At 42.3% G+C, this 23,939-nt stretch overlaps 1 protein-coding gene across 1 annotated transcript; it reads left to right on the top strand.

Annotated features, from left to right (window-relative positions):
• Positions 1-2,429: 2,429 nt before the first annotated feature.
• On the top strand, positions 2,430-19,161 carry orc4 (origin recognition complex, subunit 4). The gene is made up of 14 exons (XM_061932400.1): positions 2,430-2,506; positions 6,334-6,400; positions 9,194-9,270; positions 9,340-9,430; positions 9,503-9,578; positions 9,658-9,743; positions 11,549-11,597; positions 13,821-13,972; positions 14,038-14,211; positions 14,280-14,366; positions 18,456-18,564; positions 18,630-18,725; positions 18,796-18,863; positions 18,919-19,161. The coding sequence occupies exons 2-14, from the start codon at positions 6,344-6,346 to the stop codon at positions 19,099-19,101; spliced, it is 1,305 nt and encodes a 434-aa protein (XP_061788384.1). The 5' UTR covers positions 2,430-2,506; positions 6,334-6,343; the 3' UTR covers positions 19,102-19,161.
• Positions 19,162-23,939: the final 4,778 nt, after the last annotated feature.

Raw genomic sequence — 23,939 nt, 5'->3', positions numbered from 1 at the left:
GAGAAGGTGTGTCCAAACTTTTGGCCTGTACTGTATATACTGTATGATGTCATACAGTACATACAGTAGGGTCTTTTAGTACATCTCATTTGTCTGTTCAGATTAAATTTGAGTTCAAATGTTTTGGTTTTGGATGCTTCAATGCATTGTTTATGTTTGTGGTAATTCATACAAAAGACTGTTGTGGCAGGTTTATTCCTCCATTGTATTTATTTTGCATTGCTTTATAAAGCTTATAAACACAATGAATAGGTTGTTGGACAGCAAGATGTTGGTGGTAAAAAGCCTAAACATTTGAATTTTTTTGCTTTTGTTTCGTTATTTTTGCACTAATCACTTTATTTGCTCAAACAATTTTGTGTAACAAAAGGAAATATTTGTATTTATTGTTTATATTGTTAGATTGCTTATATATTGTCAAATTGATCACAAATACGTTTGTTTGTCTTAAATCTTTCTCAGTCTGGTGTTAACATCATTTAATAGTACCACAAAAGCCCTAAATAATCTTAAAAATATTCAAGTATAAAGTAACGGTAACGGGAATACTCTTTTGTCGTTACCACAGTGGTTCTCAAACTTTTTTTGTCATCCCCCACTTTGGACAAGGGGGAGTTTTCAAGCCCCACCTGCCCCCATCGCCCCAACAGAGCGCTAATGCCAAGCTTTAACATTTTCAAATTTATTGAACATCAAGTTGTATACATTCAAACTCAATTACATAAAATAACATTAAGTTCAATAATAAATAAAATAACTGTGCAGCTGTGGTATAACTTGCATCAAGTTCAATAATAAATCAAAAAAAGTGTTATAACTTGCATCACGTTCAATAATAAATAAAAAAAACTGTTATAACTTGCATCAAGTTCAATAATAAATCAAAAAAGTGTTATAACTTGCATCACGTTCAATAATAAATCAAAAAAGTGTTATAACTTGCATCAAGTTCAATAATAAATCAAATAAGTGTTATAACTTGCATCAAGTTCAATAATAAATCAAAAAAAGTGTTATAACTTGCATCAAGTTCAATAATAAATCAAAAAAGTGTTATAACTTGCATCAAGTTCAATAATAAATCAAAAAGTGTTATAACTTGCATCACGTTCAATAATAAATCAAAAAAAGTGTTATAACTTGCATCACGTTCAATAATAAATCAAAACAAGTGTTATAACTTGCATCAAGTTCAATAAAAAAAAAAGTGTTATAACTTGCATTAAGTTCAATAATAAATCAAATAAAAGTGTTATAACTTGCATCAAGTTCAATAATAAATCAAATAACTTGCATCAAGTTCAATAATAAATCAAAAAAAGTGTTATAACTTGCATCAAGTTCAATAATAAATAAAACAAAAGTGTTATAACTTGCATCAAGTTCAATAATAAATCAAAAAAAGTGTTATAACTTGCATCAAGTTCAATAATAAATCAAATAACTTGCACCAAGTTCAATAATAAATACAATAAAAGTGCCACTTTGCAATCTTTGCAACAAAAAAAAAAGGAGGAGCTATGCATTTGGCAAGACAGGGCAAGTGACAGAACTTTCCCCCAGGAGAGCCACCTTGCTTCACTGTGATACAGCACGGCTGTATGATCAGCTCCCATTTCCTCACACAGTGCAGAGAACAGTCGCACTTTCAGTGGTCGTGTTTTGATCAAATTTACCGCGCTCACAACATCTGTTAAAACCTCATTGAGTTCGGGGCTGAGCTGCCTTGACGCGAGTGCTTCCCAGTGAATGACACAGTGTGTGCCCGTCAGATTTTTGTTTCTCTGCAGGCGCTGGCTCTGGCTCGACGACCTTTGAGGTGCGAGTCACAAATGTATATATTTGTGTAATTGTGGTCCACACATTAGCCTGCTACCCATCCGCGCGAAAGTTTGTTCCGCTTAGCCCCGCCCCCATTAGTTACTGTTGCTATGTCTGTCAAACTTTCGCTCGTACCGAGAAATATAAAGCCTACAGTAAAAATAAGTACCGGTAATTTCCATTTATTTATATAGCGGATTTCACAGACAGAATCACAAAGTGATTTACAGTGTGTATAGAAAATGAAAGCATAGTAAAAAAAATAATCTAAGAATATAATAATTAAAAAAAAAAATTTAAAGTGAAATTTCCTCCCGTTCCTCGCGCCCCACCTGTCATGTCTCTATTCCCCACCAGTGGGGCGCGCCCCACACTTTGAGAAACGCTGCGTTACCACAATTTCGCAGTTTTGCCCACTCTGGTTTGCGACAACAAACACTTGCGGCCCCTGTGGATTTTATGTGAACTTGAAGTGACGTTTCACATCCAAAACAATGAAACGAAGAAGGTTTGCCGACACCGCCATCATGTGGATGTGTTGAGAAAGTGCAGGTGACGCCCTGCACACCACCCTGCGGTTGTAGCCAATCAGGGCAGACAACAGCGGAAATGCAGTAAAAATCCGGAAGTTGTCATTCTACACTCGACTTCTTTCCCGCGGAAGTTTATACGTCGTGTCTAGCAGGTATGTCTTGTATAAAGTCGTTATTGAGTGAGTTTGGGTGTTAAAACGTAAGCTTTGTGTGTTGATTTAGAAAACGCGAATACTACTATTGTTGTTATTGGTTATTGTGTTGCCAGTTTAGCTCACACAACTATATATTCCCGCTTCAGTGCTTGTGTTCACACTACAAGTACCCGGATGTCGCACTTAAAACTACCAAAATACCATAAAGCGGACGCGGAAGGGACTAGTTTGGCTTCTTATAAGACAATAATTCCGATTTTTGACTCATACCAACGTGCCAAAAAGTCCAACAAAACAAAAATAAACAATGCTGTAAATCGATGTCTAAGCGAAGATAAATGCACCATTGTACACGTATAATGAGCAGTTATATGAACAGATCAATACGCCGTCAGTATTGTGCATAATGAAGCTGCGCTCAACTAGTTGCAATTGACGAATAAAAAGGAGAGAAGATGATACATTTTGACTAATGACTGCGTTTCATTTTGCGCACTTCTGCACTGCTATTCATGTATTTAACCAGGAACTATGCACCGTACATACTGTACATCAATGCATACTTGCCAACCTTGAGACCTCCAATTTCGGGAGGTGGGGGGGTTGGAGGCGTGGTTAAGAGAGGAGGAGTATATTTACATCTAGAATTCACCAAGTCAAGTATTTCATATATGTATATTAGAGATGCGCGGATAGGCAATTATTTCATCCGCAACCGCATCAGAAAGTCGTCAACCATCCGCCATCCACCCGACCTAACATTTAATCAGAACCGCATCCGCCCGCACCCGCCCGTTGTTATATATCTAATATAGACGATGCAAGGCATTAGTGAGGTTATAAAGCTTTTGCCTGTTAAAGAAAGGAGACTGATCCAATGCAGCACAGACATTCGCGTGCCACGCTGTCACGGCCCAGATGCACACCAGTGCGCAATCATATGGGAGCCGCGCCTCCAAGCGCGTCTCGCTGCCGGCGACGGCCGGGTATGGGCCCGACGCTCCAGCGCCATCTATTTTCAGGGCTAGTTGATTCGGCAGGTGGGTTGTTACACACTCCTTAGCGGGTTCCGACTTCCATGGCCACCGTCCTGCTGTCTATATCAACCAGGGTGAGCCCCACCCCTTTCGTGAGCGCACTGCGCGCGGAGTGACCCCTGTTACGCGCCCCCGGTAACAGGGGTGGCGGGCAGGTAAGCTGCGCGGGCGGAGCGCGCGGAGTGACCCCTGTTACGAGCCCCCGGCCACGGGGGTGGCGGGCAGGTAAGCTGCTTACCTGCTGCGCGTGACGCCGGCCGCGGCGAAGGCGGACGAGGCGGGTTGTCAATGCGGTGGGCGCGGTGGTGACCCTGGACGTGCGTCGGGCCCTTCTCGCGGATCACCTCAGCTACGGCTCCCGGTGGGGCCCTCTCGGGGGAAGGAGCCTCGGTCCCGGACCCCGGCGAGGTGTCCCTTCTCCGCTCCGTAAAAGTGTCCATCTCTTTTCTTTTTTTTTCTTCTGTTGTGGCATATGCAGCAGGTGCCTGCTCGTTTTTCGTATGTGGGTAACAACATTTAACTATGTATATATATTTCCGAATTGGTTTAACTGCCACCCGCCTGAATCTATTTAAAATCTAATTTTTTTTTATTTCAACCGCCCGACCCGACCCGCGGATAAAATCTAATTTTTTTTAATTTCATCCGCCCGATCCGTGGATAATCCGCGGACTCCGCGGTTGTGCCCGCAAACCGCGCATCTTTAGTATATATATATATATATAAGAAATACTTGACTTTCAGTGAATTCTAGCTATATGTGTATATATATATATATATATATATATATATATATATATATAAAAAGAGAAATACTTGAATTTCAGTGTTCATTTATTTACACATATACACACACATAACACTCATCTACTCATTGTTGAGTTAAGGGTTGAATTGTCCATCCTTGTTCTATTCTCTGTCACTATTTTTCTAACCATGCTGAACACCCTCTCAGAGGATGCATTCTGCTTCGTCTCCTTGTTGTGTGCGCAGTTGTGCACTGCACTCTCTAAAAGCCCTAGAAGTTAATGTCACATATGCATGTACAGTAGATGGCAGTATTGCCCTGCTTAAGAGTGTCACAACATTGCTGTTTACGGCAGACGAACTGCTTTACGGCAGACGGAAACGTGACTGCTGTTGTTGTGTGTTGTTGCGGCGCTGGGAGGACGTTAATGAAACTGCCTAACAATAAACCCACATAAGAAACTAAGAACTCGCCCTCAATCATTCTACAGTTATAACGTCATTGGGCAGGCGCGCTGTTTATGTTGTGGGAAAGTGGACGTGAAAACAGGCTGTCGACACGTCACTCAGGTCCGCCTGAATTTCGGGAGATTTTCGGGAGAAAATTTGTCCCGGGAGGTTTTCGGTAGAAGCGCTGAATTTCGGGAGTCTCCCGGAAAATCCGGGAGGGTTGGCAAGTATGCATCAATGGTCCCCAACCACCAGGCCACGGCCCGGTACCGGTCCGTGAATCGATAGGTACCGGGCCGCACAAGAAATAAATAAAAAAAAAAACAATTTTTTTTAAATTTATTAACTCAACATAAAAAATACAAGATACACTTACAATTAGTGCGCCAACCCATTCACACTCATTCACACAAAAGGGTTGTTTCTTTCTGTTATTAATATTCTGGTTCCTACATTATGTATCAATATATATCAATACAGTCTGCAAGGATATAGTCCGTAAGCACACATGATTGTATTTTTTCTATGACAAAAAATTAAAAACATGTTCTCCATGCCATTTGCTGTTTGATGCCCGATATCATGCTAATGAGCTGCCTGAAAGCGGGTGACTCCACCGTAGAAATAGCCTGCATGTCTTCTAGCACATACGCTGCAATGGCTCTATCAATGTTGTCCTGGCTAGCAGTCCCTCCGTTAAAATCCTTAGGTGGAGGTGAAGTGGCATCGGAGTCTGTCTCTCTCTTTACTAGCTTCGTCGAAGCATGTTGTTTTTGTAGCTGTTTCAGCAGATTTGAATTGCTGTTTTGGGTAGTAGATGGGATCTTTGATCCAAGACACAACTTACATTTAACTAAAATGTTCTTTTCTTTGTGCTCGACAAAAGAAAAGTAGTGAGAATATCTCTATGTTAAGAAACTTGACTTCGGCTCCAATAAAACGCACTCAGATCTTCTCAGTTTCTAGCCGATACTATATAAAAAACAGCGCAGTAATGCATCATGTAGCATCGATACTGAGTTACTGAATATAAAAAATAACGCGTTAGACTACTAGTTACCACCGAAAATAACGGCGCGTTAGTCCCAACACTGCTGATCATTGAATCACGTCAACAAGTGTACAAAACGGGTTATTTTCTTGTGCATTTAAAAAACAAAACGCATCAGCAATTAAAACGTATCTTATGTGCCACTGTCAAAATTAAAAATTGCAAAAAACATTAAAAGTGAAAAACTCTAAATATCTGAACTCACAATTTATAGAACCTTTTCGATGACGTATTAGCCAGTGGTGCCCCTCGTCGTCGGCTTATTTGTCGCCAGAACAGCTGAGCTAGAGGTTTATGATTTGGGAATAGTCCAGCGGGCCAGATAGAAAATCTTAACAGGCCTTAATTTGCCCAGGTCTGGTTTAGTCCCGGCATCCCATTTTGCCACACAGCCAACATGGAGAGGATTGAGGGTGGTCAGACTCTATATTGTTACACACTGGCCATTTGAGGCGTGTTGAGGTCCACATCCTGGTCTGTTGCCATATATCCCAGATGTACTTACTTTAACCTGCTTTATTCTAACATGCCTCCTGTAGTCACCTGATCATGAGCAAACGCAAGTCCAAAGATGCTCCAATGCCAATTAAGGAATGCATCACACAGGTGGGTTGACTTTGTCGAGGATTCCAGCTTATTGGTAGTACAATGGTTATTATTGGTAGTACAATGGTTATTATTGGTATTATTATTAGTAGGGGTGTAACGGGACACAAAAATTTAGGTTCGGTACGTACCTCGGTTTAGAGGTCACGGTTCGGTTCATTTTCGGTACAGTAAGAAAACAAAAAATTTAAATGTTTTGGTTATTTATTTACCAAATTTTAAAAAATGGCTTTATCCTTTTAACATTGGGAACTCTATAATAATTCTGCCCACGTTAATCAACATTAAACTGCCTCAAGTTGTTGCTCAGATTAAATAAAATGACAAAACTTTTCTTCTACATATAAAAAGTGCAACATTAAACAGTTTCAAGTCAACTCATCATGCTTAATTTATTACAACATTTGGGAAGCCTGTAGTTGATTTATTATGTAAATGTTATGTTTTTATCAACATGTGATAGCAGGGACCCTGCCATTCAAAACTAGGCTGCTCCATTACTAATGATTAATGTAACTATAGCTGAAAAAATGGTACAATAGCAATAGGAGAGACTAGGGATGTCCCGATCCAGGTTTTTGCACTTCCGATCCGATACCGTTATTGTTTTTGCATTTCCGATCCGATACCGATACTGACCGATACTGGCTTATCCGAGCATGTATTAAAGTTTAAAGTTATTTAGCCTACTTAGTTGTCAGAATCATGTTGAAAAGGGTTTTAGTACTCTTGATAACAACTAGCCAGCTGAATTAGGGGAGTTTGAATAATACACAATGGTTGGTAACAAGAAACTGACCTGTTTATTCAAGGATAAACACAAAATAGACAAAATTATACATGACAAACAGAAATGGCATCATTGAACTAGGGCTGGGCGATATGGCCTTTTTTTAATATTCCGATATTTTAAGGCCATGTTGCGATACACAATATATATCTCGATATTTTGCCTTAGCCTTGAATGAACACTTGATGCATATAATCACAGCAGTATGATGATTCTATGTGTTTTGATTGATTGATTGAGACTTTTATTAGTAGGTTGCACAGTGAAGTACATATTCCGTACAATTGACCACTAAATGGTAACACCCCAATAAGTTTTTCAACTTGTTTAAGTCGGGGTCCACTTAAATTGATTCATGATACAGATATATACTATCAGATATATACTATCATCATAATACAGTCATCACACAAGATAATCACACTGAATTATTTACATTATTTATAATCCAGGGTGTGGAGGGGGGCGCCGGATGTAAGTGTCAAAAAGACAGCCAAAAGAGTTTGATATGAGAATAAATCTAAAGTTAAAATATAGGGTAGAAATGCACCCATTTGCAGGAAATGTAGTCTTCATTTTCAAAATGTTCTTTCAATGCTTGCATGTCTACATTAAAACATTCTTCTTCATACTGCATTAATATATGCTACTTTTAAACTTTCATGTAGAGAAGGAAATCACAACTAAAAAAACCAAAACATTTTTCATACGGTGTTGATGTGGAAATTTTTGCCTGCCTCTGCATTTTGATGGTGTGGGCGTGTGGCACTGAATGGAGATAAGCGTCTCGACAGACGTCACAATATTTGAACAATGATGACGAAAACTGTTGTCTCTGTCGTGTCCGTGTGTCGAAAATTGTTATGCGCTTATTTTTTTATTTGATTTTGTGCGTGGCATAGATTTGCCGTGCGCAGAGGACGCTTGAGCAGGCGCGCACCTTAGCGGCTGCGATAGCATCACAGCTAACGTTAGCCATGCCGCTACCTCGCTCTCTGCTGGGAGAGGACGTATACGTATGTGACGTGTGTAAGAAGGTGCGCTCGCTGTCTGTGAGAGGGAGACACAGGAAAGAGTGAGAAGAGCCTGTCGTGCAATGCCAGCAGCTAAAAGCAACTGCGTGAGAATTGTGGATGTGTTGAAGGTGTGCTGGAAAATGCGGAACGGAAGTTACGGAGCAGCAGAAAAGTGGAATGTATTATTTAAATCGGTGCGTTGGAAAACACGGACCGGAGTTTTTTTTTAAACTGGATCTGGATCGGCATTTTCCCATGCCTTGCCGATACGCAATTTTTGGCAAATATCGGCAGCCGATCCGATCCAAATATCGGATCGGGACATCCCTAGGAGAGACTATTCATCCCTGAACACCATGGAGTTCATGTAGGCTTAATGATGCAGTTACATTATTATATCAACTGTCAGAGACAGAAACTCTTCATTTAACATAATGTCCTTTTTTTGCTGCTTCAACACAGCTCAATCAACACAGAAAAAGATAAAGTGAAATAACAGACAGACACGGCTTTGCTGTCCGTAACACACACACACACGAAATGAGCTAACGTTACGCTAAAAGCGAATTAGCCTTCACCTCGAGCCAGCATTGCGAGCGAGCCGAGCTGCCGTTTGTTTCTAGAAGGTCAACGGGCTCATAGTGATGTTACTAGTAGTTGACTGGGAGGTGTTTATTATCATTTGGGGAGAGTCCGCTGCCTGATGCTTACCTGCTAAACACTACATGCGCTCTGAATATGCACTGCTGATTGGCTGTTACCGCTCTGTTTGTAACCAATCAGATGGTTGTGTGGGTGGGACAATGCTGGGTGCTGTGTAGAGGACTGACAGAGGCAGAAGGAAGCGGAGGCGGCTACTTAATATTTTCGCCTCCGAACCGAACCGAACCGAAACCCCCGTACCGAAAGGGTTCAATACAAATACACGTACCGTTACACCCCTAGTTATTAGAGTATTGAAGGTTCTGACTGTGTGTTCATTGACAGCTTCAGACGTGTCTGAGAGAACGACTTTGCAACCAGCAACTTCCCAGCAGACTGGAGGCGTCGGAGGCCCAACACAAGTCAGTTCCGCTGGGGAGCGTGGTGCTTTACCGCCGTGTCTCTCCCCACATTGAATGTTTCCATTCCAGACACTTGCTGGAGCTGCTGAAGCGGACGGCCATCCACGGGGAGAGTAACTCGGTGCTGATCGTAGGTCCCAGGGGAACGGGGAAAACCACGGTGAGATTTCCCGCGTCGGGCCGTCACGGCAGTACGTGGCAGTGACACATGGCGGCGCTCTGTTGTCCGCAGCTCCTCAGGTGTGTGTTGCGAGACCTGCTGCAAGAAAAGGAAGTGCAGAACAACCTCTTGCAGGTCCGACTCAACGGTGTGTGTGGCCGCTTTTTCCTCACCGCAAACTCTTCCGTGGGTCCAGCGAAACACATCTGCCTTCTCGTTTGTTGCAGGCCTCTTGCAGACTGATGACAGAATAGCCCTGAAGGAAATAACGCGACAACTCCACCTGGAAAACGTTGTTGGGGACAAAGTGTTTGTGAGTGTCTGGATGCAAGGGAAATAACTACAAACATTGGGCTGCTAGTTACTGAAACCATCTGATGGTCTGATATCACATGTTGATACCTTGTTGCAAACACACATGTTTTGATTGGGTTAAAAAACAGCTGACATAGCAAAGCCATATCTTTACATACTGTATGAACATTAGAGATGCGCGGTTTGCGGGCACAACCGCGGAGTCCGCGGATTATCCGTGGATCGGCCGGATGAAATTTAAAAAAAATTAGATTTTATCCGCGGGTCGGGTCGGGTCGGGTCGGGTCGGGTCGGGTCGGGTCGGGTCGGGTCGGGTCGGGTCGGGTCGGGTGGTTGAAATAAAAAAAAATTAGATTTTAAATAGATTCAGGCGGGTGGCAGTTAAACCAATTCGGAAATATATATACATAGTTAAATGTTGTTACCCACATACGAAAAACGAGCAGGCACCTGCAGCATATGCCACAACAGAAGAAAAAAAAAAAAAGAGATGGACACTTTTACGGAGCGGAGAAGGGACGCCTCACCGGGGTCCGGGACCGAGGCCCCTTCCCCCGAGAGGGCCCCACCGGGAGCCGTAGCTGAGGCGATCCGCGAGAAGGGCCCGACGCACGTCCAGGGTCACCACCGCACCGACACCCCGCCTCGTCCGCCTTCGCCGCGGCCGGCGTCACGCGCAGCAGGTAAGCAGCTTACCTGCCCGCCACCCCCGTGGCCGGGGGCTCGTAACAGGGGTCACTCCGCGCGCTCCGCCCGCGCAGCTTACCTGCCCGCCATCCCCATTGCCGGGGGCGCGTAACAGGGGTCACTCCGCGCGCAGTGCGCTCACGAAAGGGGTGGGGCTCACCCTGGTTGATATAGACAGCAGCTGGACGGTGGCCATGGAAGTCGGAACCCGCTAAGGAGTGTGTAACAACCCACCTGCCGAATCAACTAGCCCTGAAAATGGATGGCGCTGGAGCGTCGGGCTCATACGCGGCCGTCGCCGGCAGCGAGACGCGCTTGGAGGTGCGCTCTGCGCGGCTCCCATATGATTGCGCACTGGTGTGCGTCTGGGTCGTGACAGCGTGGCACGCGAATGTCTGCACTGCATTGGATCAGTCTCCTTTCTTTAACAGGCAAAAGCTTTATAACCTCACTAATGCCTTGCATCGTCTATATTAGATATATAACAACGGGCGGGTGCGGTTCTGATCAAATGTTACATCGGGTGGATGGCGGATGGTTGACGACTTTCTGATGCGGTTGCGGATGAAATAATTGCCTATCCGCGCATCTCTAATGTACATCCACCCTGACGCGATGGATCAATATACAATGGCGCCCTCTGCTGTACAAACAGGAGTACTGACGACTTGGTGCCACAAAAATAACACAAAAATTTCCATTTCATTTTTGCTATGATTAGTTTTTATAATCAGATTAATCACACTTGCGTTTTTGATTATCTGATTATAATTTAAATTAATTAATTTAAATTAAGATCCATCAACCCCACCAAAATATTGTGCATTTTAGTCCATAACGAATAACTATAGATCAATTTAGTGCTTAGCACCTCAAAAACCGCCACAGGTTTGACATTTCAATTTCATAACATGTCGTTGAAAAATAAAAATACACTTTTAAAATGAGAGATATTTGAAGAACTATACAACTTTATGTACTTTCAAACATGTCGAAGAGCAGTGAGTAATAGTACTATTGCAAAATGCTCGAAAGTTGAGTTACTGTAGCACTGCAGAAATATGTGAGGGATCATGTTTTTCATCAGAACTGTAACAGTTGTTTGGATGTTTTTAGGGGAGCTTCGCAGAGAACTTGGCTTTCCTGTTGGAGGCGCTGAGAAAAGGTCAAGTAACGACACAAGCTGCTATGCAAGCGTGTTTGACACATCTCGGACACCTGTTTGACACGTGTTTGACACATCTTGGACACGTGTTTGACACATCTTAGACACGTGTTTGACACATCTTAGACACGTGTTTGACACATTTTGGACACGTGTTTGACACATCTTGGACACGTGTTTGACACATCTTGGACACGTGTTTGACACATCTTGGACACGTGTTTGACACATTTTGGACACGTGTTTGACACATCTTGGACACGTGTTTGACACATCTTGGACACGTGTTTGACACATTTTGGACACGTGTTCGACACATCTTGGACACGTGTTTGACACATCTTGGACACGTGTTTGACACATTTTGGACACGTGTTCGACACATCTTGGACACGTGTTTGACACATCTTGGACACGTGTTTGACACATCTTGGACACGTGTTTGACACATCTTGGACACGTGTTTGACACATCTCGTACACGGGTTAGACACATCTCAAACACGCGTTAGACACATCTCGTACACGCGTTTGACACATCTCGTACACGCGTTTGACACATCTCGGACACGTGTTTGACACATTTCGGACATGTGTTTGACACATCTCGGACACGTGTTTGACACATCTCGGACATGTGTTTGACACATTTCGGACACGTGTTTGACACATTTCGGACACGTGTTTGACACATCTCGGACACATCTCGGACACGCGTTTGACACATCTCGGACACGTGTTTGACACATCTCGGACACGTGTTTGACACATCTCGGGCACGTGTTTGACACATTTCGGACACGTGTTTGACACATCTCGGACACGTGTTTGACACATCTCGGACACGTGTTTGACACATCTCGGACACGTGTTTGACACATCCCGGACAAGTGTTTGACACATCTGGAACACGTGTTTGACCCATCTCGCACACGTGTTTGAGACATCTCGCACACGTGTTTGAGACATCTCGGACACGTGTTTGACACATCTCGGACACGTGTTTGACACCTTTTGGACACGTGTTTGACACATGTGGGACACCTGTTTGACACATCTCGGACACGTGTTTGACACATCTCGGACACGTGTTTGACACATCTGGGAAACAAGTTTGACACATCTTGGACACGTGTTTGACACATCTCGGACACACGTTTGACACATCTCGTACACGCGTTAGACACATCTCAAACACGCGTTAGACACATCTCGTACACGCGTTTGACACATCTCGTACACGCGTTTGACACATTTTGGACACGTGTTTGACACATCTCGGACACGTGTTTGACACATCTCGGACACGTGTTTGACACATTTTGGACACGTGTTTGACACATCTGGGAAACAAGTTTGACACATCTCGGACACGTGTTTGACACATCTGGGAAACAAGTTTGACACATCTCGGACACGCGTTTGACACATCTCGGACACGTGTTTGACACATCTCGGACATGTGTTTGACACATTTCGGACACGTGTTTGACACATTTCGGACACGTGTTTGACACATCTCGGACACGTGTTTGACACATCTCGGACACGCGTTTGACACATCTCGGACACGTGTTTGACACATCTCGGACATGTGTTTGACACATCTCGGACACATCTCGGACACGCGTTTGACACATCTCGGACACGTGTTTGACACATCTCGGACACGTGTTTGACACATTTCGGACACGTGTTTGACACATCTCGGACACGTGTTTGACACATCTCGGACACGTGTTTGACACATCTCGGACACATCTCGGACACGTGTTTGACACATCTCGGACACGTGTTTGACACATTTCGGAAACGTGTTTGACACATTTCGGACACGTGTTTGACACATCTCGGACACGTGTTTGACACATCTCGGACACGTGTTTGACACATCCCGGACAAGTGTTTGACACATCTGGAACACGTGTTTGACACATTTCGGACACGTGTTTGACACATTTCGGACACGTGTTTGACACATTTTGGACAGGTGTTTCACACATGTGGGACACCTGTTTGACACATCTCGGACACATGTTTGACACATCTCGGACACGTGTTTGACACATTTTGGACACGTGTTTGACACATGTGGGACACCTGTTTGACACATCTCGGACACGTGTTTGACACATCTCGGACACGTGTTTGACACATCTGGGAAACAAGTTTGACACATCTTGGACACGTGTTTGACACATCTTGGACACGTGTCCTCACACAGGCGATCGCAGCAACACCCGTCCAGTCCTGTTTGTCCTCGATGAGTTTGACCTGTTCGCCCATCACAAGAACCAGACGCTGCTCTACAACCTGCTGGACGTGTCCCAGTCGGCACAATCTCCGGTGGCGGTGGTCGGCCTCACCTGCAGACTGGTGAGGCGTCCACGCCGGCCCGCCCTTGCTGCGGTTTTACTCACGTGTCTACGGGGCGTTCACAGGACGTCCTGGAGCTGCTGGAAAAGCGAGTGAAGTCGCGTTTTTCCCACCGTCAGATCCACCTGCTCAGCAGCCTGACCTTCCCTCAGTACCTCCACCGAGTGCGATCCCAGCTCAGCTTGTCGGACGGCTTTCCAGACCGGAAGTTCAGCGAAGACTGGAACGACAGTGTCCAGGTGAGTCAAACATGCAGACACCAGTGCCACAAAAATGAAACCTTTCTGCTTGTTTGTTTTTTACCCAGAGTCTTTGTGAAGACAAATCGGTGGAGGAAGTTCTACAGAGACATTTTCACTCCAGTAAAGATTTCCGCTCTTTGCACACGTTGCTGGTGAGAACATCATCTCTCAAGAAAACTAAATATTCTGTCTTAAGATCCCACAAAAAACAACTTAAAAGCGGAACTGCAATTAATGCTTAAAATGGGCAAAATACGTAAATATTACATGTTAAATATGAATTTGCATGTTACTATATTACATAAATACTTACAGAGGTGTTAAAAGGTTTTTAGAGCGCTTTATAGTAGAGAGCGACCTGACTCCATTGTTCGCTGACTTTTATTTATGTCTGTTTATGAGTTAGAATGCATTAAACTAGAAATCTCACATAAGTATTTTGAATGAAGATGTCAGGTTCAAACACTGATGACATCAATTAAACAAGACAAGAGGCAAAGAATTAAACAGAGACAGAATTCAATTTGGACTCAATTGAGGAGAGTCGTCTGTACACTGTACCCTTGCACAGTATCTCAGCACGCTCTGCCAAAAGATGGCATGTCTCCTTCTTTTATTTTGGACCCTCCCCGACCACCTGACCACCGCTGTTTCCAAAGGACAAAGGTTGCAAAAAAGTTCACAGAAAAGGTCAGTTCAAAAAGAGTTCGTAAAATACTTCAAAAAGAGTTCGTCTGGAAATTGGGCAGTACCTGTCCTCTCTCCGCTTTGAAGTCCTTAGGCCAGAAAAACATATTTCTGTTGATTACCATACATGAAAGAACACAGGAACACAATACCCCCCCCCCCCCACAGTGGAGTTTTACGAGCCTTACTCTTGGTAGGTTTCAAAAGACAGACTTTTGTCTTCTTGTCAGGAACACAATGTAATACAAAGTTTTTGTTATAATTTAGAAACAATTATTCTAACAGATATGCAACATTTTAAAAAGTGCAGTTCCACTTTAACAATTGTTTAGATTTCATTTACAGGTAAAAAAAAAAAATGCGACTCACACTCCAGTGCGACTTATATATGTTTTTTTCCTTCTTTATTATGCATTTTCGGCCGGTGCGACTTATACTCCGGAGCGACTTATAATCCGAAAAATACGGTAGTAAATGTTCTAAAATGACTTAAAGTCTGACCAAAACTGCATTGAGAGCATTTTAGGACATTTCTAGTGTTGCTGAAAAGTGGGTTGAATGTGGTTAGAAAACCAGTTTGATATACCGTATTTTTCGGACTATCAGTCGCAGTTTTTTTTCATAGTTTGGCCGGGGGTGCGACTTATACTCAGGAGCGACTTATGTGTGAAATGATTAACACATTAGCGTAAAATATCAAATAATATTATTGATCTCATTCACGTAAGAGACTAGACGTATAAGATTTCATGGGATTTAGCGATTAGGAGTGACAGATTGTTTGGTAAACGTATAGCATGTTCTATATGTTATAGTTATTTGAATGACTCTTACCATAATATGTTACGTTAACATACGTTCTCAGTTGGTTATTTATGCATTGTTGTTGTGGTTAGAAAACCAGTTTGATATAATGTATCATTAATCGTGGACAGGTACACTGCAAAAAGTCAGTGTTCAAAAACAAGAAAAGAAATGACAAAAATGAGGGGTATTTTATTTGAACTAAGCAAAATTATCTGCCAATAGAACAAGAAAATGTGGCTTGTCAAGACTTTCCAAAACAAGTCAAATTAGCTAACCTCAATGAACCCAAAAATACCTTAAAATAAGTATATTCTCACTAATAACAAGTGCACTTTTCTTGGTTGAAAAAAAAATGAGACCTTTTTGCTCAATATGTTGAAAAATATTCTTAAATGAAGTAAATGCTAGTGCCATTATCTTGACATAATGATATGCGCTCGGCATTACATTTCTTGAAACCAGCAAACTTATACTAAAAACTAATTTATTGTTCTTAATGGAAAGGCAACAAGGCAAGCGCTTGTTACTCTCGGGGTCTCCTAGCCGCTCAGGCAAATCATATGGTCTAAAAATGCATTTTTCCATGGATAACATGACATCATCGCACCAAGTGCGTGCTCTTTCAGTCAATTAGTGCACATATTATGGCGTCACATTAGTGCCAAAAATCCGAGCGCATAAAAACTGTTATCGCGCGCTGATTCTCCACTTCGTGCGCGCACGAGACACCCTTTTGCGCGCGTGGTGCCTTTTTTGCGCGCGCACGGTGCCTTTCTGCGCGCGCGCGATGCCTTTCTGCGCGCTCTCTGTGTACTCCTGGCATCTCTCCTTGCGCTGTCATGTTTCTTTTTGGCACTTTGGGGGCGGGTATGCTTAGACGGCCCCTTCTTTCTGATTGGCTGTGAGCATTTTTCATCTGACCAATCATTCTCCAGTGTAGCAACGTTGTAGCCATCTTACCTCAGACATCTAGCCTCAATCATTACATTGATGTCAATGGTACATGTACTAATTACATTACCATAACTTGCTCGATTTTCGAACAATTTACAAACGGTTTGCCTTGTTACAAATCTTATTACATGTAGATATGACATAGGATGCTGTACCTGTTGAAATTACCTCTTTCGCTTTAAAAAAAAAAGACTTAATTGTGCAACATAGTTGTGTAGGGTCAGTGTTAGTCAGTTCTCTGATTATTTTAAACTGTTTCAGAATACATTATTAAAAGCTATTTTTAACATTTTAAAAACAAAATTCAAAGATTATTTCATTAATTTTATGGCTGAATCAAAAGAAATTCCATAAACTAGAAAACAAATGTTCAAGAAGAAGTGAAAATGTAAAATAATGTTATGGTTGGATGTTATTGCTGGTGGACCAGTTCTGGCTGAAAGATGTGATTATGGTGTTTGTTGTCTTATTATTTATTTGGGTCACATTTTGTATTACCCTGTATTGTGTTTATGTGGTATGAAATAACCTTCATCAGCGCACGACATTTTTTTATCCACTTCTTCCTCCGTAAATCTTGATACATATTGACGATGACCCGCCCTGCTATACTTCTGATTGGCTCGGCATTTTTCAGCATTTTTCGCCTGACCAATCAGAAAGAAGGGGCCGTCTAAGCATACCCGCCCCCAAAGTGGCCTAGTGGTTAGAGTGTCCTCCCTAGATCGGTAGGTTGTGAGTTCAAACCCCGGCCGAGTCATACCAAAGACTATAAAAATGGGACCCATTACCTCCCTGCTTGGCACTCAGCATCAAGGGTTGGAATTGGGGGTTAAATCACCAAAAATGATTCCCGGGCGCGGCCACCGCTGCTGCCCACTGCTCCCCTCACCTCTCAGGGGGTGATCAAGGGTGATGGGTCAAATGCAGAGAATAATCTCGCCACACCTAGTGTGTGTGTGACAATCATCACTTTAACTTTAACTTTAAAGTGCCAAAAAGAAACATGAGAGCGCGAGGAGAGATGCCAGGAGTACACAGAGAGCGCGCAGAAAGGCGTCGCGCGCGCGCAAAAAGGCACCACGCGCGCACAAAGTGGAGAATCAGCGCGCAATAACAGTTTTTATGCGCTCGGATTTTTGGCACTAATGTGACGCCATAACATATATACAGCCCGGCCCCCGGCCAAAAAATGTTTAATTGTAATTTTGAAGAATTTATCTGAATGTGTATGAACTATTTCTGTTCAAAATAGTTAGAAATGTCACATGTTAAATGTTTAAATATTAACTGTCAGTTTTCTGTACTGTGCCAACTGTACTACTATATGAGTACATATTTTCTATTGTTTCATTGAAAATAAAACATTTGGCTGTCATCTGTTTTAATTATGAGACACAATTGTGTCAAAGTCATGATTTTTTTTTCTTGCTTGAAGTAAGAAATGATGACTTTAAAAAAGTAGTTTTATACTTGTGAGTGTTGATGACACAGCTTTGCAACACTTGATATTCTAGTTTCAAGCATGTTTTACTCAATATAGGTCATCAAATCTCAGCAACAAGCTGTAATATCTTACTGAGATCATTTAGGACCAAAACAAGTAAAACACTCTAACATAAAATCTGCTTAGTGAGAAGAATCATCTTATCAGACAGAAAATAAGCAAATATCACCCTTATTTGAGATATTTCATCTTACTTAGATTTCACTTTTTGCAGTGAAGTCGCACAATAAAAGCAAAACAAACACAAACATAAATAAGTTGATTGACCTGATTGGTTTCCTTGCAGATGTTGTGTTTAAGTGGCGTGTCTGCAGTTAATCCCAGCATCAAACCAGCAGACGTGCTGGAAGCCAGCAGACTTTGTTTCAGCGACGCCCAGTCCAACATGCTTCATGGTGGGACGCACACCTGAACTTTATGACTTCCCAGCAGCAGAAGCCTTAACTTGACATCCCTGCAGGTCTTTCCATCCTGGAGCTGTGCCTGGTCATCGCCATCAAACACCTCAACGACGTCTACCAGGGCGAGCCCTTCAACCTGCAGATGGTTCACAACGGTACTCCTCATCATCAACTTCTGCACATCCACTTTGTCTTTTATTTCCTAACCCCGCGACATGTTTTTAGAGTTTAAGAAGTTCCTGCAGAGAAAGTCCAACTCCATGTACAACTTTGAGCCAGCGGTGATCATGAAGGTAAGTGCCGACACTTCATCGCTGCTGGCGTGCAAGTAAGCAGCGACGTGTGCAGGCCTTCGAGCATCTGCAGCAGCTGGAGCTGATCAGACCCGTAGACGGCTCCTCGGCGAGAACTCAGAAGGAATATCAGCTGATGAGACTGGCGCTGGACCACAGTCAGATCATGGAGGCCATGCAGAAGTACCCACAATGCCCCACTGACATCAAGCAGTGGGGCATGTCAGCGTTTGGATAGAAATGGGAAATAAAGGTTGGATTTTGTTTGTGTTCTCACATTAAACATGAAACAAATGCATTGATTTTGTCGCAGGTTTTCATCTAGGGGTGTCCAAATGTTTTGACTGGGGGGGCTTGAAAAAAATGTGTCCGGGGGCCGACTGCATGTAAAAAGTTAATATATATTACATCATACTTGCCAACCTTGAGACCTCTGATTTCGGGAGGGGGTGGGCGTGGTCGGGGTGGGACGGGGGCGTGGCTAAAAGGGGAGGAGTATATTTACAGCTAGAATTCACCAAGTCAAGTATTTCCTATATATATATATATAGGAAATACTTGACGTTCAGTGATATCTAGCTATATATATATATTTATTTTATTATATATGTATATATATTTTTTATTTTTATTTTATATATATATATATATATACATATATATATATATATATATAAAATAAATACTTGAATTTCAGTGTTCATTTATTTACACATACACACACATAACACTCATCTACTCATTGTTGAGTTAAGGGTTGAATGGTCCATCCTTGTTCTATTCTCTGTCACTATTTTTCGAACCATGCTGAACACCCTCTCTGATGATGCATTGATGTGTGGCACGCACAAAAGTGCTTTCATCAAATGCACTAGATGGCAGTATTGTCCTGTTTAAGAGTGTCACAACATTGCTGTTTACGGCAGACGAACTGCTTTACGGTATACAAAAACGTGACTGCTGTTGTTGTGTGTTGTCGCCGCGCTGGGAGGACGTTAATGAAACTGCCTAACAATAAACCCACATAAGAAACCAAGAACTCGCCCTCCATCATTCTATAGTTATAACGTGATTGGGCAGGTACGCTTTTTTTATATTGTGGAGGACCTGAGTCCGCCTGAATTTCGGGAGAAAATTTGTCCCGGGAGGTTTTCGGGAGAGGCTCTGAATTTCGGGAGTCTCCCGGAAAATCCGGGAGGGTTGGCAAGTATGTATTACATAAATATGACCAAAGACTATAAAAATGGGAGCCATTACCTCCCTGCTTGGCACTCAGCATCAAGGGTTGGAATTGGGGGTTAAATCACCAAAATATTATTCCCGGGCGCGGCCACCGCTGCTGCTCACTGCTCCCCTCACCTCCCAGGGGGTGATCAAGGGCGATGGGTCAAATGCAGAGAATAATTTCGCCACACCTAGTGTGTGTGTGACAATCATTGGTACTTTAACTTTAAATATATACTATAATATATATGTATAATGGACAAGCGGTAGAAAATGGATGGATGGATATATATAATAATATAATTGGATATTAAGAGTGTGAAAGTTCAACTCCTACCTTGTTTACTTCCATGACGAACTCCGTAAGGTTTTTGAATCAATCACAAATACCAAGCAGCTAATATCTGCCAAATATGGATACGTGTGGAGAGTTTCCCATTCTCCCTTGTAAAGGATTTAAATGCATGTCATTTTTGACAGTTGTTTTTAATAATATCTGCAAAGTTGTGTGACCAAGTTTGCCGAATTTATATGTCCTGGTTGATTTTGTTCCCTTTCCCCTGCACCATGACTAGGGAAGGTTGTTTAAATTGGGTCATATAAATGTTGTGCTGAGTCGGGACGCAAGGTGGACCGCTCGCCTGTGCATCGGTTGATGACATCTCTGTGCTGCTGACCCGTCTCCACTCGGGATGGTCTCCTGCTGGCCCCACTATGGACTGGACTCTAACTATTATGTTGGATCCACTATGGACTGTACACTCACTATTATGTTAGATCCACTATGGACTAGACTCTTACTATTATGGACTCTCACTATTATGTTAGCTCTACTATGGACTGGACTCTCATTATGTTAGATCCACTATGGACTGGACTCTCACTATTATGTTAGAATCTAACATAATAGTGAGAGTCCAGTCCATAGTGGATCTAACAGTTAGATCCACTATGGACTGGACTCTCACTATTATGTTAGATCCACTATGGACTGGACTCTCACTATTATGTTAGATCCACTATGGACTGGACTCTCACTATTATGTTAGATCCACTATGGACTGGACTCTCACACTATTATGTTAGATCCACTATGGACTGGACTCTCACACTATTATGTTAGATCCACTATGGACTGGACTCTCACACTATTATGTTAGATCCACTATGGACTGGACTCTCACTATTATGTTAGAATCTAACATAATAGTGAGAGTCCAGTCCATAGTGGATCTAACAGTTAGATCCACTATGGACTGGACTCTCACTATTATGTTAGATCCACTATGGACTGGACTCTCACTATTATGTTAGATCCACTATGGACTGGACTCTCACTATTATGTTAGATCCACTATGGACTGGACTCTCACACTATTATGTTAGATCCACTATGGACTGGACTCTCACACTATTATGTTAGATCCACTATGGACTGGACTCTCACACTATTATGTTAGATCCACTATGGACTGGACTCTCACTATTATGTTAGATCCACTATGGACTGGACTCTCACTATTATGTTAGATCCACTATGGACTGGACTCTCACTATTATGCTAGATCCACTACAGACTGAACTCTCACTATTATGTTAGATCCACTATGGACTGAACTCTCACACATGTTAGATCCACTATGGACTGGACTCTCACTGTTATGTTAGATCCACTATGGACTGGACTCTCACACTACTATGTTAGATCCACTATGGACTGGACTCTCACACTATTATGTTAGATCCACTATGGACTGGACTCTCACACTATTATGTTAGATCCACTATGGACTGGACTCTCACACGATTATGTTAGATCCACTATGGACTAGACTCACACTATTATGTTAGATCCACTATGGACTGGACTCTCACTATTATGTTAGATCCACTATGGACTGGACTCTCACTATTATGTTAGATCCACTATGGACTGGACTCTCACTATTATGTTAGATCCACTATGGACTGGACTTTCACAATATTATGTTAGATCCACTATGGACTGGACTTTCACAATATTATGTTAGATCCACTATGGACTGGACTCTCACTATTATGTTAGATCCACTATGGACTGGACTCACACTATTATGTTAGATCCACTATGGACTGGACTCTCACTATTATGTTAGATCCACTACGGACTGGACTCTCACTATTATGTTAGATCCACTATGGCCTGGACTCTCACTATTATGTTAGATCCACTAGGGACTGGACTCTCACTATTATGTTAGATCCACTATGGACTGGACTCTCACTATTATGTTAGATCCACTATGGACTGGACTCTCACTATTATGTTAGATCCACTATGGACTGGACTCTCACACTATTATGTTAGATCCACTATGGACTGGACTCTCACTATTATGTTAGATCCACTATGGACTGGACTCTCACACTATTATGTTAGATCCACTATGGACTGGACTCTCTCACTATTATGTTAGATCCACTATGGACTGGACTCTCACACTACTATGTTAGATCCACTATGGACTGGACTCTCACTATTATGTTAGAGCCACTATGGACTGGACTCTCACACTATTATGTTAGATCCACTATGGACTGGACTCTCATTATGTTAGATCCACTATGGACTGGACTCTCACTATTATGTTAGATCCACTATGGACTGGACTCTCACTATTGTGTTAGATCCACTATGGAGTGGACTCTCACTATTATGTTAGATCCACTATGGACTAGACTCTCACTATTATGTTAGATCCACTATGGACTGGACTCTCACTATTATGTTAGATCCACTATGGACTGGACTCTCACTATTATGTTAGATCCACTATGGACTGGACTTTCACAATATTATGTTAGATCCACTATGGACTGGACTCTCACTATTATGTTAGATCCACTATGGACTGGACTCACACTATTATGTTAGATCCACTATGGACTGCACTCTCACTATTATGTTAGATCCACTATGGACTGGACTCTCACTATTATGTTAGATCCACTATGGACTGGACTCACACTATTATGTTAGATCCACTATGGACTGCACTCTCACTATTATGTTAGATCCACTTTGGACTGGACTCACACTATTATGTTAGATCCACTATGGACTGGACTCTCACTATTATGTTAGATCCACTATGGACTGGACTCTCACTATTATGTTAGATCCACTATGGACTGGACTCTCACTATTATGTTAGATCCACTTTGGACTGGACTCACACTATTATGTTAGATCCACTATGGACGGGACTCTCACTATTATGTTAGATCCACTATGGACTGGACTCTCACACTATTATGTTAGATCCACTATGGACTGGACTCTCACTATTATGTTAGATCCACTATGGACTGGACTCACACTATTATGTTAGATCCACTATGGACTGGACTCTCACTATTATGTTAGATCCACTATGGACTGGACTCTCACTATTATGTTAGATCCACTTTGGACTGGACTCACACTATTATGTTAGATCCACTATGGACGGGACTCTCACTATTATGTTAGATCCACTATGGACTGGACTCTCACACTATTATGTTAGATCCACTATGGACTGCACTCTCACTATTATGTTAGATCCACTTTGGACTGGACTCACACTATTATGTTAGATCCACTATGGACTGGACTCTCACTATTATGTTAGATCTACTATGGACTGGACTCTCACAATATTGTTAGATCCACTATGGACTGGACTCTCACAATATTATGCTAGATCCACTATGGACTGGACTCTCACTAATACATTAGATCCACTATATCCTGTAGAGATGCAATTATGCTGCAGATCATCACTGAACAAACACAAACAATACATCATTAATAGTGTGCAAGTATAGCTA

Source organism: Nerophis lumbriciformis, linkage group LG38 (genome assembly GCF_033978685.3).
Source record: "Nerophis lumbriciformis linkage group LG38, RoL_Nlum_v2.1, whole genome shotgun sequence".
Lineage (NCBI taxonomy): Eukaryota > Metazoa > Chordata > Actinopteri > Syngnathiformes > Syngnathidae > Nerophis > Nerophis lumbriciformis.
The sequence above is the reverse complement of the archived record's forward strand: the minus strand, read 5'-3'. Positions and strand labels throughout refer to the sequence as shown.

Excerpts from the sequence above, each read along its gene's own strand:
- orc4 (XM_061932400.1), top strand. The coding sequence starts at position 6,344 with ATGAGCAAACGCAAGTCCAAAGATGCTCCAATGCCAATTAAGGAATGC. Across the intron at positions 18,565-18,629 it reads CCAGTCCAACATGCTTCATG|GTCTTTCCATCCTGGAGCTG; the intron begins GTGGGACGCACA and ends ACATCCCTGCAG. Across the intron at positions 18,864-18,918 it reads AGCCAGCGGTGATCATGAAG|GCCTTCGAGCATCTGCAGCA; the intron begins GTAAGTGCCGAC and ends CGACGTGTGCAG.